General features: G+C 39.7%; 1 gene segment (V, D, J or C); it reads left to right on the top strand.

The window, feature by feature from the left end:
• The first annotated feature begins 6,448 nt into the window (after positions 1-6,448).
• Positions 6,449-7,005, top strand: LOC114684602. The segment is given in 2 exon segments: positions 6,449-6,494; positions 6,590-7,005. Coding segments are annotated over 2 exon segments (462 nt in total).
• The last annotated feature ends 7,623 nt before the right edge of the window (positions 7,006-14,628 follow it).

The following is a 14,628-nucleotide window of genomic DNA, read 5'->3' as shown; positions in this document are numbered from 1 at the left end:
TCTCAGGCTGAACTGGAGATGAGTGTGCCACCCATGGCAGGGAAGCCAGAAACCTTAGGAGTCACTGGAAGACAACAACACTCAGTGCCTCAGGCCTGTTAGTAGTTGTGATATAAAGCATTACTGAGGGTTTGCCAGGGCAATCTCCTTTCCCTATTATTACTGGTACACAATGTAAAGGACTCCAGTAGCATCAAAGTGCAGTGATAGTATTGAAATCTAATTAATTCCTCTGTGCCTCCTTCCCTACTCAGAATGAAAGCAGAGGGTCCCAAGCACAAAGGCTACAGCCTTGTCATTTCAAAACTCTGTCAAACTATCATGAATCCTTGCTCTGGGTCAGCCCTTTAGCAACCCAGAGAAGCAACATAGTTCTATTGCCTTCCAGGAGCTTCTAATTCCTGAGTCCTAGCCCTGGAAGGCTCAAGGCCATCATATCCAGAAAGCTCCCAAGTCCCTTCCCTGAACAAACTGTGTCTTCCCTAGGAACATTTATTTATCCATGTTTTCCAGTGACACCTAGGGCCAACTTACTTCTTCTTCACTCTGCTTTCACCTCGCTGTTCATTCTCTCTCACAAGTAGATGCCTCAGTATTAACAACATGCCTATAGGCAGACCTTATAGGCACTGAACCAATGACCTAAGGTCACTTGGTGTTGCCACAATACTAGTGACATCACAGGGGATTCCAAGAGCTCTCCAGGATACAATGGAATTCCATAGAATGGACTGCTGATGTCATGGGGGCACAACCTTTGCGTTCTTGCTAGTTAGTTCTCTCTGAACTGACCAGAAGCTGAGGTTTCCTTTCCAGGGGTTTCTCCTGTGTCACAGGGGAAGCCATTCAGCCCCTACTCCTTCCAAAGCTAGAGATTTCTCTATGCTTCTTTAGAAACTTTTCACTACTTCACCCATGGGTAGTTGAATGCTCACTTTATAAGCACTGCCCAAGAGTGGTCCTTCCCCTCCTTAACATCCGTATTCAATAATATGAGAAAAAGCACGCCAAGAACTTAGGTCAGGATGATATGGAGGATGAGGATTGAGTCCTCTGGAGTGACTCTGGGGAAGGCTAAAGTTAAGGGGAGGTGGCCTCTGAGAATTTGTAAGTGAGCTGAGACTGTTATGAGAACCAAACTGCTCTAGACTGTCCTCTCTACATGCCTGGTGTATTAGTCAGGGCTCTGTAGATTAACAGAAGTTATAAAAATGAATATATAGTGGAAGCAGATTTGTTACAATGGTTTACATTCTATTGCTCTAGCTAATCTAACAATGGTAGGCTATCAATGGAATGTCCAAGAATCAAGTAGTATCTCAGTACACAAGACTGATGTCTCAACTGTCTGCAGTATATGCTGTAATCTTAAAGGAGTAGGCTCTAATGCCAGTGAAGGAATGGATGTGCTAACAAGTGAGAGAAAACAGAGAAAGAGTAAAAGCTTCCTTCTTCCATGTCCTTATATAGGCTTCTTGCAGAAGGAGTGGTCCAGATTACATCTGGATTAAAGATCTGAATTAAGGGTGTGACTTCCTAACTCAAAGATCCAGACTAAAGTAGTCCTTCCTACTTCAAATTAAGCAAAAATGGCCCACAGGTGTGCCCTCTGTTGGGGGGTTTAATTAATCCCAGATGTGGTCACATTGAAACCAAAAATTAGCTATCAAAGTCTTAATCCCATCCACTAATATTCTTGAGGAAATGGCTCCATTAGAGATTGAAAGGAAGGAGTGGCATAATCAACAGGTAATGTGAATTAGCTGTAGATCTCATGGCCATGATGAGTTTTAGTGGCCTCTTTACAGTCATGGGTGGCTAAAATAGGATGAAATACCAGTCTTTGGTTTTTTGAGTAAGAGGGAGCAGCTAGAAACCCAGTAAGTTAAGAATCTGGTCTTTATCTATAACTGATGATTTGAAATTCAAATAATTATGTTGTATCTGGTAGTAACTATGGTGGAAAAGATTTCCTAGGCAGAAAATAGTTACTCTTTCAAGAAAAAGGAAGAAAGGCCTAAAATAGCAATCACACTGGACCTGTCAGCAAGAGTGGGGATCTTGGTCATGTAAAATTTGACTTGAACTCCTCCAGACCACGTGTGGCTCACTCCATACATCTTGCGATGGGAAAAAACTCTTTCCTAAATCATGAGAAATTGGGATGACTTCTGTGTAGTCTTCATTGTAAACAATACCTAGATTCTCCTATCGCTTTCAAAGCAAAAAGGGTTTAATAGGATTTGAAGTTTCTCTGAGGGTCAGAGAAGTAGGATTTGAGACAAAGGCACCAGGAAACAAATCATACTCCAGAACCAATCATACTCCAGAGATGACACAACAGACACTTCTCTGAGTGTTACAGCTCTGGAGGGAAATGTAATCTGACTGTTTGGGAAGTCAGGCTGTAGCTGGAGCTGCTAGGGCAGCTCTGACAAATGGAGTTTCAGTAGGACAGCTCAACTCTGGAGGGAAATGCATCCTGACTGTATGGGAAGTCAGGCTATACCTGGAGCTGTTAGGATAGTTCTGGAGGCTGGAGTCACAATAGGACAGCTCCATTCTGGAGTGAAATATCCTGACTGTTCAGGAATCCAGGCTATAGCTGGAGCTGCTAGGACTGCTCTGGAGGGTGGAGCCATATTAGAACAGCTCAGTTATGCAGGGAAAGGTATCCTGACTGTTCATGAAGCCAGGCTATAGCTGGAGCTTGGGTGTGGTGGGGAATGGTCTCCCTGCAGGATATAATAATACAGCTCCTCTCCTGGAGAAAGTCATTACAGCTGAGCTTTACTCCACCCTGCCCCCTCAAGGAGGTTTTCCAGCAAAAACTCTGCTTCTTCTTTTCTCTGGCCCAAGATATTGAACATCCTCCATGGTTCTTTAATCTCTTTTGTTTTATTATTTTCACCATCCTCTTCCTTTTGGTTAATTTGGTAAATGTGTGCCCATCTTTTAATGCTTTAAAATAACCAATTCTTTGATACATGCATCTTTATATTTTTGTTTTTATTTCACAGTTTTCATCCATGATTGATGAGACATCTGTACCATACCCTTTCCACAAGACTCAAAGCCCATCATGGAAAATGGGGCATAAAAATTGTAAGAGCTAAAAGTCAGGGAGGATTAGAGCAAACAATGTCTTCTGGTCATGACAGGAACACTCCACTCATGACTCATGGCAGCTGTGATCACTTGTACAATATCAAGCTGGTCAATATTCAAGCATGGAGTGGGAAGGGTTCATGAGCCCCCTACTCTGAACTGATGACCTATGGATGAATAATGGCTTCTGGCAGAGAGAGTCAGTATTCTTTAAGAGTCTTCTCCTGGCCTCATAAAAAGTAGTATCATGAAGAAGACACAAAGTTGGGCATCAGAGATGTGGGGACAAATTTGGGGAGAATAAATGAAAGAAGTTGGGGCATAAATATGACTAAAATGCATTCTATGAAATTCTCAAGGAATAAGTAAAAATATTTTGAAGTATATTTACTTAATTATTGATGTAAAGAATGTATTATTATAGAGGGATCTGTTACTAAACAACTTAATGATTTCTGTTAACTCCAATGTGTCTGCCAACTCTGTGGGTTCATCCATAGAGCATTATCTAATCTGCCACTAATGGTGTTTTATTTCAAATGCCAGCCTACAAAACTGGAAAAGAATGTTACCAGACTCATATCCAATAGAGGGCTAATATCCAAAATATATAAAGAACTAAAAACACTGCACATCAGGAAAACAATTAAGCCAATTAAAAATGAGGTACTGATCTAAACAGAGAAGTTTCAATAAAGGAAATTCAAATGTCTGGGAAACACTTAAAATATTCAATATTTTTAGTCATCAAGGCAATTCAAATCAAAACTATTTTGAGAGTTCACATTACAAGAGTCAGAATAGATAAGATTAATAAAACAAATGACAGCTCTTGTTGGTGGGGATGTAAGGGAAACACTCATCCATTTCTGGTGGGAATGCAAACGTGTACATCCACTGTGGAAATCAGTGCGGCAATTTCTTGTTCAACCATTTTCATTGCTTCTCTATGTCTAATAGGCAGAAATTGGAGACACCCTAGGTGTTCTTCAACAGATGAATGTATAAAGAAAATGTGGTACATTTACACAATGGGTTATTACCCAGCAGTTTTAAAAGAGAATGGAAATCAAGAAATTCACAGGTAAATGGAGAGAGTTAGAAAAATTTATACTGAGTGAGACAACCCAGACCCAGAAAGACAAATATGGTGGGTTTTCATTTATATAGATGTTAGCTGTTGAGTCAAAGAATAAGTAAGCTACAATCTGTATAACCACATGTTAGGTATAGAGTAAGGGACTAGTGGGGAGGGATGGATCTCCATAAAGGGGGAATAGAATAGATTGTTACAGATGGATGAGGAAGGAGTCTGGAATAGGATGGTCAAATGCGGAATGAGAGGGAAAGGGGGGCAATTGAAGAAATAGATGGAGGGACAGTTAAAATTAAGGCCATCTGAGGGAACTTAGTAGCTACACTAGTTTACACTACCACCAACAGTGAGCAGGTATCCCCCCTGTCTCCACACCCATGTCAGCATTAGTGGTCATTTTTCTCTTATGTTGTCCTTTTCTCCAGCCATTCTAACTGGAATAAGATGAGCCCTTAAAATAATTTTAATATTAATTATTTGTATGCGGAACTATTTAATTTTAATTTTCCCTGATGGGTAAAGATATTGATCATTCAAAAATTTTCTTGCAGGTTGGTGGTGGCACGTGCCTTTAATCCCAGCACCCAAGAAGCAGAAGCAGGTGGAGCTCTGTTAGTTTGAGGACAGCCAAGTCAACAGAGTGAGTTCCATGACAGGCTCCAAAGCTACACAGAGAAACCCTTTCTCAAAAAAAAAGAACAAAAAGAAAAAAATTTCAAATTTGTATTTTCTTTTGAAAAACACTTTGCATATTTAAAGTCTCCAATTTTTTAAAATCAGGTTTTCTTTTTTATTACTGTTTAGTTCTTTATATACACCTGTTTTCTGTCCTGTGTACCTGGTAAGGATGTTTTTTATAATACTGATTTATGGAATAATTTGAGGAATATTGGTGTTATTTGTTTGAATGTCTGGTAGAACTCTCTGCTGAATTAGCCTAGCCTTTGACTTTTCCTAGTTGGAGAACTTTTCTTTTGTTTATTTACTCTTCTTTTCTTTTTCCTTCTTTTTATTTTTTTAAAGAGGGTTTATTATGTAGCACTGGCTGTCCTGGTACTCACTGTGTAGACCAGGCAGGCCTCAAACTCCCAGATATCCACCTGCCCCTGCTTCCCAAATTCTGCAATTAAAGGCATATGCCACTCTTCCCTGATAGTTCTGGGATTTTTAATTACTGCTTCCAGTAATTGAATTGATTGTAATGCATCTGTTTCAATGTTTTTACTTCTTGATTTACCATTGGGAAGTTATACGCAGATTTTCTTCAGATTTTCTAGTTTAGTGGAATATAAATGTTTGTAACATACTCTTCTGATTCTCTGAATTTCTTTTTGTCTGTTGTGATATTCCCCCTTTCATCCCTAATTTTACTAATCTTTGTATTATGACTTTTTAGGTTAATTTAGGTAAAGACTGGTTAGTATTTCCAAAATATTATCAAAGAAAATGCATATTATGACTTAGTCAATGCATTCCATTGACTCAGACAAAGCTACAAGTTTTTCATCTCAAGTTTCTCTCCTGGGGGACAGTAATTTCACCAGCCATGTTCTAACTCTAGCAGTAAAACCTTCCCATCTAGAGTTTCAGATGTCATGGACAGCAGAGGCACCCTTACTTCATGTGTTTTCCTGTGGTCTCTGTGCTGCAGAGCATCCACCAAGGGCGATATCTGTACCATCACACCACCAGAGCTGTAGTGGCCATTCAAACTCAGCCTAAGACAATTGCATCTGAAGTCTGGGGTGCATTTCATAAACTGGTTTCATAACGAATATTAACAATCCATTCCACTTCCATCGGATGCCAGACCTAATACGTCATCATAGATTAGGAAAAGGAGCAATGTGCTTTGTGAAAGTTTTACTTTATCTGTGAAACAGAGACAGAGCAGGTGACAGGCTGTGGACCCTTGGGACATTTGGTTCCTCATTTGGCCTCCAGAGGACGCTGCTGCACTCACCAGAGTTCTTACTTCCATTGAAGATCTTCATCACCTGCTCACATCTCATCCTTCCTGCAGCTGGCCGAGTTTTCAACAAAGGCATGTGACGAGAATCAGAAATTCAAACCCCTCCAGGCACGTGTTAGCAGCTTCACCGCTTTCAGCTGAGTAGGACACTTCTCCAGCAGACCCTTCCTCAAGCCTATTTTCAAGCTCTTGCTTTCTTCAGCCACTTTCCTGCCTGTCCTTTTCCAGAGAGTTCTCCCACAACAGAGCTGCAGCCTTCCCAGGGTTCAGCCATGCTCCTGGTGCTCCTCCCTGTGCTGGGGGTACACTTCCTCCTGAGTGAGTACAGCTTCCTCACGGTCTCTGTATCCTGGGATTCTGACTGCCCGCAATGCAATCCACACTGCAGTGACTGACCTAAGATTCCTTTCCAGGAGACTCCAGAGCACAGTCGGTGACTCAGCCTGATGCTCAAGTCACTGTCACTGAAGAAGCCTCTTTACAGCTGAGATGCAACTATTCCTCCAGGGTGGCGCCTTACCTGCACTGGTATGTCCAGTCCCCACAGCAGGGGCTGCAGCGGCTCCTTGGGTATTATTCTGGAGACACCCTGGTTCGCGGCTTGAGCGGCTTTGACGCTGAGTTTGTCAAGCAGGACTCTTCCTTCCACCTGAAGAAAGCCTCTGTGCACCTGAGCGATTCGGCTGTGTACTTCTGTGCTCTGGGTGCACAGTGTCTGGGGCTGCCGGGGGAGCTGAACATAAACACCCACGGCAGTGGAGTGCTCAGACTCAAGGTCCCTCCTTGGGGCTTTGAAGGGTCTCTTTCACCTTTAGTGATGAACAGATAAGGAATTTGGTCAGTCCCAGCTGCCTTTGCACAACTCAGCTCCAGTTACAATATCTACTGTCTTTCTTTGCCTCAGAAGCTCTTCGTTTATTTTGAAAATTATCTAATGCACAATCACAGTTCCATACAATGGAGGAGACTGTGTTGTTATCTGTGAGAATCATTTCTGGAGTGGACATTGCTTAGAGTGCAACTACCCTAAGTGGCTGACTGTGTCTTCAGGGAAATACCAGAAGCTGGACTTTCATTTGTCATTTAATGTGTTATCTACACAGAATGTGAAAGTATACTCTTCAGGCTTTGGCCTGAGGCTTGCCTTCACTACAGAGTCCTTCATACTGATTTTCCTATAAATTCTTTTGGTGATAAGTGAACTGATCATAATTGGTCATAATATTTAAGTATTTCTATTTAGAAAAGAATTTGGTGCATTCTTAGTCAATATACCAATGGCATCTGAGAAATATGGAATAATTATGTCAGTTCTAGTAGTCACTAAAAATAAAATAGGAGAAAATGAATTGGAGATCATTGATGTTTTTCCAAAGAATTCTTCATAGTTATAAAAGTCCTATCTTGTTTCTTTGTCATCTCAGATTCTTCAAATCTGCTTCAGAATTTGTGGTATGATTCCCTCAGCATCGTTTATTACTATACATTGCTTTCACCGTGTTTTATGTCTTTTTACTACTAGAACATCAAAGATAAATTCTTTTATTCTAACATAGCAATGCCCTGATGAAAATACAGGCAAGAATTGCAGTGGATGTTAGAGCTCACTGAATCCAGTATGTAATTTTAGTTCCTTCTCTCTGTATTTGGGAGAATTGTATAAGATTTTATGCTTCTGTGCTTGCAGCCTAGGAGGATGACAACTGTCAAGATAAAAAGGAAAAAGAAGCCGGGCAGTGGTGACACATGCCTTTAATCCAAGCACTCGGGAGACAGAGGCAGGCGGATCTCTGTGAGTTCGAGGCCAGCCTGGGCTACCAAGTGAGCTCCAGGAAAGGCACAAGGATACGCAGAGAAACCCTGTCTCAAAAAACCAAAAGAAAGGTGTGGTGGTAATCTAATTGTACTGAAATGTGATTTTGATTGTATGTTAATAAATAAAGTTGTCCGGGGGTCAGAGCTATTAGAGCCATAGCAAGAGTGTGGCGGTGGTGGCACACGCCTTTAATCCCATAGATCTCTGTGTGTTCAGGGATACAGCCAGCATTGGAGACATATACCTTTAAGACCTAGGGGACTGTACATTCAGACAGTGACGAGGCAGTCACGTGTTTGGGTTTACAACCAATGAGAAGGCAGAACAAAATACTATAAATAGACGAACAGACAGGAAATAGGTCTCTTTCGGGAAGCTGGGACACCGCAGGCGGAAGGGTGAGATTTTAGCTCTGAGCTCTGACCTCTTGGCTTTCTCTTTTACATTGTTTCTGTGTTTCTTATTTAATAAGACGGTTGGTTACATCAACATCTGGCGCCCAACGTGGGGCACAAACCCACGACCCTGAGATTAAGAGTCTCATGCTCTACCGACTGACAAGAATCCATTAAAAACCTCTTGGCTTGGCGGCAGGTTCGCTTTCCCACAAGGGCGGCAGACCGGGCGGTCGGCATCCTAGTCCAAGCGCCAGCTTCCTAGTCCGAGCAGCGGCCCCCTAGTCCTTGGCCTCAGGCCGGACTAACTGAGCTGCTTGCTTAAAGCCTGCTTGCTTAAAGCAGGTGCTACAAACAACTCAGACCTGCCCTGCCGAACAGGGCCCTGCCTGTAAAGCCAACGCACATGGTCAGAGCTTAAGGAAGCCAGACCCAAGCCTTGACTCGGCACAAGAGGGAACACGTGGCTGGATTTCAGCTTTAGCCGGCTACGCTTTCTTGTGCATTCTCTCTCTCTCTCTCTCTCTCTCTCTCTCTCTCTCTCTCTCTCTCTCCTCTCTCTCTCTCTCTCTCTCTCTCTCTCTCTCTCTCTCTCTCTCTCTGGATTTACACCTGGGACACTAGGTGGCTGCTTTGAAAATCCCCTCGGATTTCTACTGTTCTACGCAGATTTGGTAAGTCATAACATATCAGATATTTTAAAGGAAACTATCTAAAAGAGAATTTTTCCACATTAAAAAACAAATGGGTTTTATGTGTACATTGGAAGAAAATTGTTTTTTTGTTCGAAATTTTAGGCAGTCTGATAATGGAACAACTATATAATATTAGTATTGGTGGAATTATGCAGCTTATCACTATACTAATCCACATTTTAATATTTAAAAAGATAGTCAATTTAAGTGCCAGGATAACAGCTTTAGAAGAACTTGTTAAACCTGTAAAAATTCAGACAGAAGAAATTAACAGTGAAGTTGTTTCAAGTCGGGATCATAAGGTTGCAGAAAGAAAGCCTATTTTCACACAGTCACCCTTAATTTATCCTGTAACCATACAGCAGATGCCTGATCAAATGGCTACACAAAATATTTGGGCTCCAATTGAAATGTTGGATTTAAAAAGTTTTAAGGAGGCAATAGTATCTTATGGCCTGCATTCCCCATATGTAAAGCAAATGTTAAACTCTTGGTCAACATATAATAGGATAGTACCACAGGACTGGCGGGACCTTGCACAAGGTGTTCTGGAACCCAGCCAGAGACTTCAATTTCTGACTTGGTTTAAGGAGGAGGCTAAAAACATAGAAAAACAATGGAGGGATAAAGGAATACAAGTTTGCCAGGATCAGCTTATTGGAGAAGGCCAATATGCTTCAGTACAAACACAATGTTTATATGATGTCCAAACCCTAATTTTATGTCGAACGGCAGCCTTGAATGCATGGGACAGAGTTGAGGAACCAGGAAAAAAATCTGAGTCATTTACAAAGGTGATGCAAGGCCCAAAAGAGTCTTTTACAGATTTTTTACAAAGACTCGCTTCAGCAGTAAAGAGAATGGTCTCGGATTCAGAAGGTGGTAAGGCAATAATTGAATCTTTGGCCTTTGAGAATGTGAATGCAGCATGCAAAAGAATAATCAGGCCATTAAGGGCAAGATCTGCACCTATGGAAGATTGGATTAGAGAAACAATTAATGTTGAAGCTGATGAGCATGATAATACATGGGTAGGAGAAGTAATTTTAAAAGGTTTGAGGAGTGTTAGATGTTTTGGATGTGGAAAGCAAGGACATTTGAAAAGGGACTGTAGACAGGTCATTCCCAGAAACAATGTTTCTTCAAGGAACAATGGCAACAGAATGCCCCTTCCTTCTGGAGTATGCAGAAGGTGTGGTAAGGGAAAACACTGGACCAACGAATGTAGATCAACAAAGGACAGACAGGGTAATCCTTTGCCTCAGTCTTCGGGAAACTCCCAGAGGGGCCTCGCGCAGGCCCCCAGTGCAAATCCAGTTCAAACCTTTCCTGTAGCCATAGAGGAAATCCCTGCTCTGGAGATCGATTAAATAACCACATGCCTATTGGAATAAATCATGCTGGTCAGGTTGATGAAACAGAGAGAATAGAAAATTCAGGAGAAAACATAAAGAAATTTTTTTGGCAAACTTCTATTAATGAACAAAGACCAAAATTAACGATAAAAATAAATGGTGTTTTGTTGTCTGGTCTGGTAGACACAGGTGCGGACGTTACCATAATTGCACCAGATTTTTGGCATCCAACTTGGCCTCTTCAGGAGGTAAACGTTCAACTGTTAGGAATTGGGACATTATCTCAGGTGAAACAGAGTGCAAGATGGCTCGAATGTATAGGTCCAGAAGGACAGAGAGGAAAATTAAAACCATATGTAGCTAACATAACTATGAACCTGTGGGGTCGAGACTTGTTGCAACAATGGAATACTCAAATTAACATCCCTCCAATCTCAGAAACAAATCATAAACTAACACATGTTACTGAGAGAAATATTAGAAGATATTGTTCTAATGAGTGGTCACCAGCCATCCATATTATACAAGAACAGGGCACAATAACTGATGATCTTCCAAAGACACCAACAGCTCTACCTTTAAAATGGTTAACAGACAAGCCTGTATGGGTCCAACAATGGCCTTTAACAACAGAGAAACTCCAGGCTTTAGAAGAGCTGGTAGAAAAACAGTTAAATGCTCAGCATATTGAAGAATCAACCAGCCCTTGGAATTCTCCTGTATTTGTTATTAAAAAGAAATCTGGTAAATGGAGAATGGTAACAGACCTTAGAGCAATTAACAAAGTAATTCAGCCAATGGGCTCTCTACAATCTGGGATGCCTTTGCCTACTCTGTTACCAAAAGGATGGCCTCTCATAGTTATTGATTTAAAAGACTGTTTCTTTTCAATACCCTTACAAGAAGAAGACAGAGAAAGATTTGCTTTTACAGTGCCTACTTATAATAATTCTCAACCAGTTAAAAGATTTCAATGGAGGGTCCTCCCACAGGGAATGTTGAATAGCCCAACTCTATGCCAATACTTTGTACAACAGCCATTGGAAGTAATACGTAAAAAATTTCCTAAATCTATAATTTATCATTATATGGACGATATTTTACTAGCTGACTCAAATGCAGATACTTTAGAAATAATGTTTGAAGAAGTAAAGAAAATTTTGCCTTGCTGGGGATTACAAATTGCTCCTGAAAAGATACAAAGAGGAGATTCTATTAATTATTTAGGATATAAAATAGAGCTACAAAAAATTAGACCCCAAAAGGTGCAAATTCGGAGAGATAGACTACAGACTCTTAATGACTTTCAAAAATTATTTGGAGATATTTCTCATCTACGAACAATTGTTGGGGTAAAAAATGATGAACTGACTAATTTGTTCAAAACCTTAGAAGGTGACAAGGACTTAAATAGTCCAAGAGAATTATCACCTGAAGCTGAGAAAGAATTGGCCTTGGTAGAAAAGAAAGTGCATGAAGGACACGTGGATCGTATTGATCCAAAGCTGGATTGCATTTGGTTATTTTACCTTCTAGGCGTTCTCCTACTGGAATATTAATGCAGAGGGAAGATATTATATTGGAATGGATATTTTTACCAAATAAACCAAATAAAAAATTAAAAACTTATGTGGAAAAAATCTCTGACTTGATTTACAAAGGAAAATTGAGACTTCGTCAATTAGCAGGCATAGACCCAGCAGAAATTGTCATACCATTAACTAAGGAGGACATTGAAAAATTATGGACAGAAAGTGAACCTTGGCAAAGAGCTTGCAGTAATTTTTTGGGAGAAATTAACAGCAAATATCCCAAAAGCAATAGAGTTGATCTTATAAAGAGAGCTGATTGGATCTTGCCTCAAATTGTATGGCAAAAACTCATATCTGAAGTTCGTACATTTTATACAGATGCCAACAAAGAAGGAAAGGCAGGTTACAAATCAGAAAATTTAAGTAAAGTGGTTCAAAGTCCGTATAATTCAGTTCAAAAATCAGAATTGTATGCTATTCTGTTGGTATTAATGGATTTTTCAGAACCTCTCAACATAGTAACTGACTCTCAGTATGCTGAAAGAGTGGTGTTACATATTGAGACTGCAGAATTTATCCCTGATGCTTCAGAATTAACTTCACTATTTATTCAATTACAAGATACAATCAGGAAAAGGAATCATCCTTTATATATAACTCACATTCGATCCCATACTGGTCTGCCAGGCCCTCTAGTACAAGGCAATGATGAGATTGATAAATTATTGATAGGAAATGTGCTGGAGGCCTCAGAATTTCATAAAAAACATCACATCAATAGTAAAGGTTTAAAAAAGGATTTTTCCATAACTTAGCAACAAGCCAAGGAAATAGTAAAGAAATGTCCTACATGTTCCTTCTACAATCAAACGCCATTACCAGCAAGATGTAACCCAAAGGGTACTCAGAGAAATGAAATCTGGCAGATGGACGTGTTTCACTTTGCAGAATTTGGAAAATTGAAATATGTACACCACACCATTGATACTTATTCAGGATTTCAATGGGCAACTGCTTTGAGTTCTGAAAAAGCTGATTCTGTAATCACTTATTTGCTAGAAGTTATGGCCATCATGGGTATACCTGCACAAATCAAAACTGACAATGCTCCATCATATGTCTCTGTTAAAATGAAACAATTTTTTGCTTATTACAATATAAAGCATATTACAGGCATACCACATAATCCTACAGGTCAAGCAGTTATAGAAAGATCAAACAGGACTCTAAAGGATATGCTAAATAAACAGAAATGGGTAACAAAACCCCCCAGAAATAGACTGCATAATGCTCTTCTAACTTTGAATTTTCTGAATGCCAATGAGAAAGGAACAACAGCTGCAGAGAGACATTGGATAATAGAAAAAACTACAGAATTAAATCAGCCTATATACTTTAAGGATGTGCTGACCTCAGAATGGAAACCAGGGTATGTATTACATTGGGGACGAGGTTTTGCTTTTGTTTCTACAGGAGAAGATAAGCTGTGGGTACCATCAAAATTGATAAAGGTTCGATTTGAACAAGAGAGACCTCTTAATTAGAGGAGGTGATAGTTCATCAACCAGCATGAACATCCAATTTAAACTAACTTGTATCAATAACACATGCTTTTTCATTTAATCAGATAATAACTTGTCAAAAGGAAACATCCCCAAAATTAGTCTTGGGGAAAGGTTTTTGTTTTTGTCTTTTAGGAGAATGAAGGTTAAGGAATCTGAAGAACACTGGACAAATGAGACAACTGAAGAAAAGGGACAAATCATCTATCCCAAGGAACAGAATGAAACGGTGTATGGGTATATATTATCTAAAAAATTTTATGTCTTCCTAAATGTTTGTTTCTGCTTTTCTCTAAAGATTTAACACTATTGGTCTTCTAATAGTCCCAGTTCAATTAAAATTTAAAGCTGACTTTGGAGTTGGAGAATGGCTCTCTCCTTCTTTAAACTCAAGCATGTTGTTAAAAGGAAAATGCAAACTCCCTGTATCATGCCAGAATAAAAGAGCCATCTTCTGCTATGGTACAGGACAAAAGCAAAATTAATTAAGGGACTATTCTATTACTAATCTCAACTCTTTTGATTCTATTCTGATTCTTTAAACTTTTCTTAAAGTATAAATTTTATATCAAAATTTACAAGATATATATATATATATATATATATATATATATATATATATATACATTTTAAACTTTGTTAAGATATGAATGGTCATATAGAGTACTAACTAATTCTAGAAAAAAGGCTAGCTGCATATATATGTTTTTGTGTTTGAGTCTCTTATCAGTTTTCTGCAGGAAATCATGGCCAGGCCTAACATCAACTGAAGTCTCCAGAAAGAAGATGGGGCCCCACAACAACAACAATTCCACGTGGACAATAATAATATCATTAAGCTGACAAACATCATCCACAGATCAGCTTTGAACTATAAGGTGCTCAGAGCAATTTTGAGGTGACTAGCTGAGATGATCCAGTCTCAAAGACTACTTGAATAAGGACTTGAGATAAACCCTGAACTTTGGCGTTATACACAGGCTGGATAATGAAGGATATAGTTACCTTTCCTAGAATTTGACAATTAACCTAAAATTTTTCTTTCAGGATAAAGAAAACTTCGCCCATACCCAGCAGGAAGCAATTTTAAGAATACG

This window comes from Peromyscus leucopus, chromosome 9 (assembly GCF_004664715.2).
Source record: "Peromyscus leucopus breed LL Stock chromosome 9, UCI_PerLeu_2.1, whole genome shotgun sequence".
Lineage (NCBI taxonomy): Eukaryota > Metazoa > Chordata > Mammalia > Rodentia > Cricetidae > Peromyscus > Peromyscus leucopus.
The sequence above is the reverse complement of the archived record's forward strand: the minus strand, read 5'-3'. Positions and strand labels throughout refer to the sequence as shown.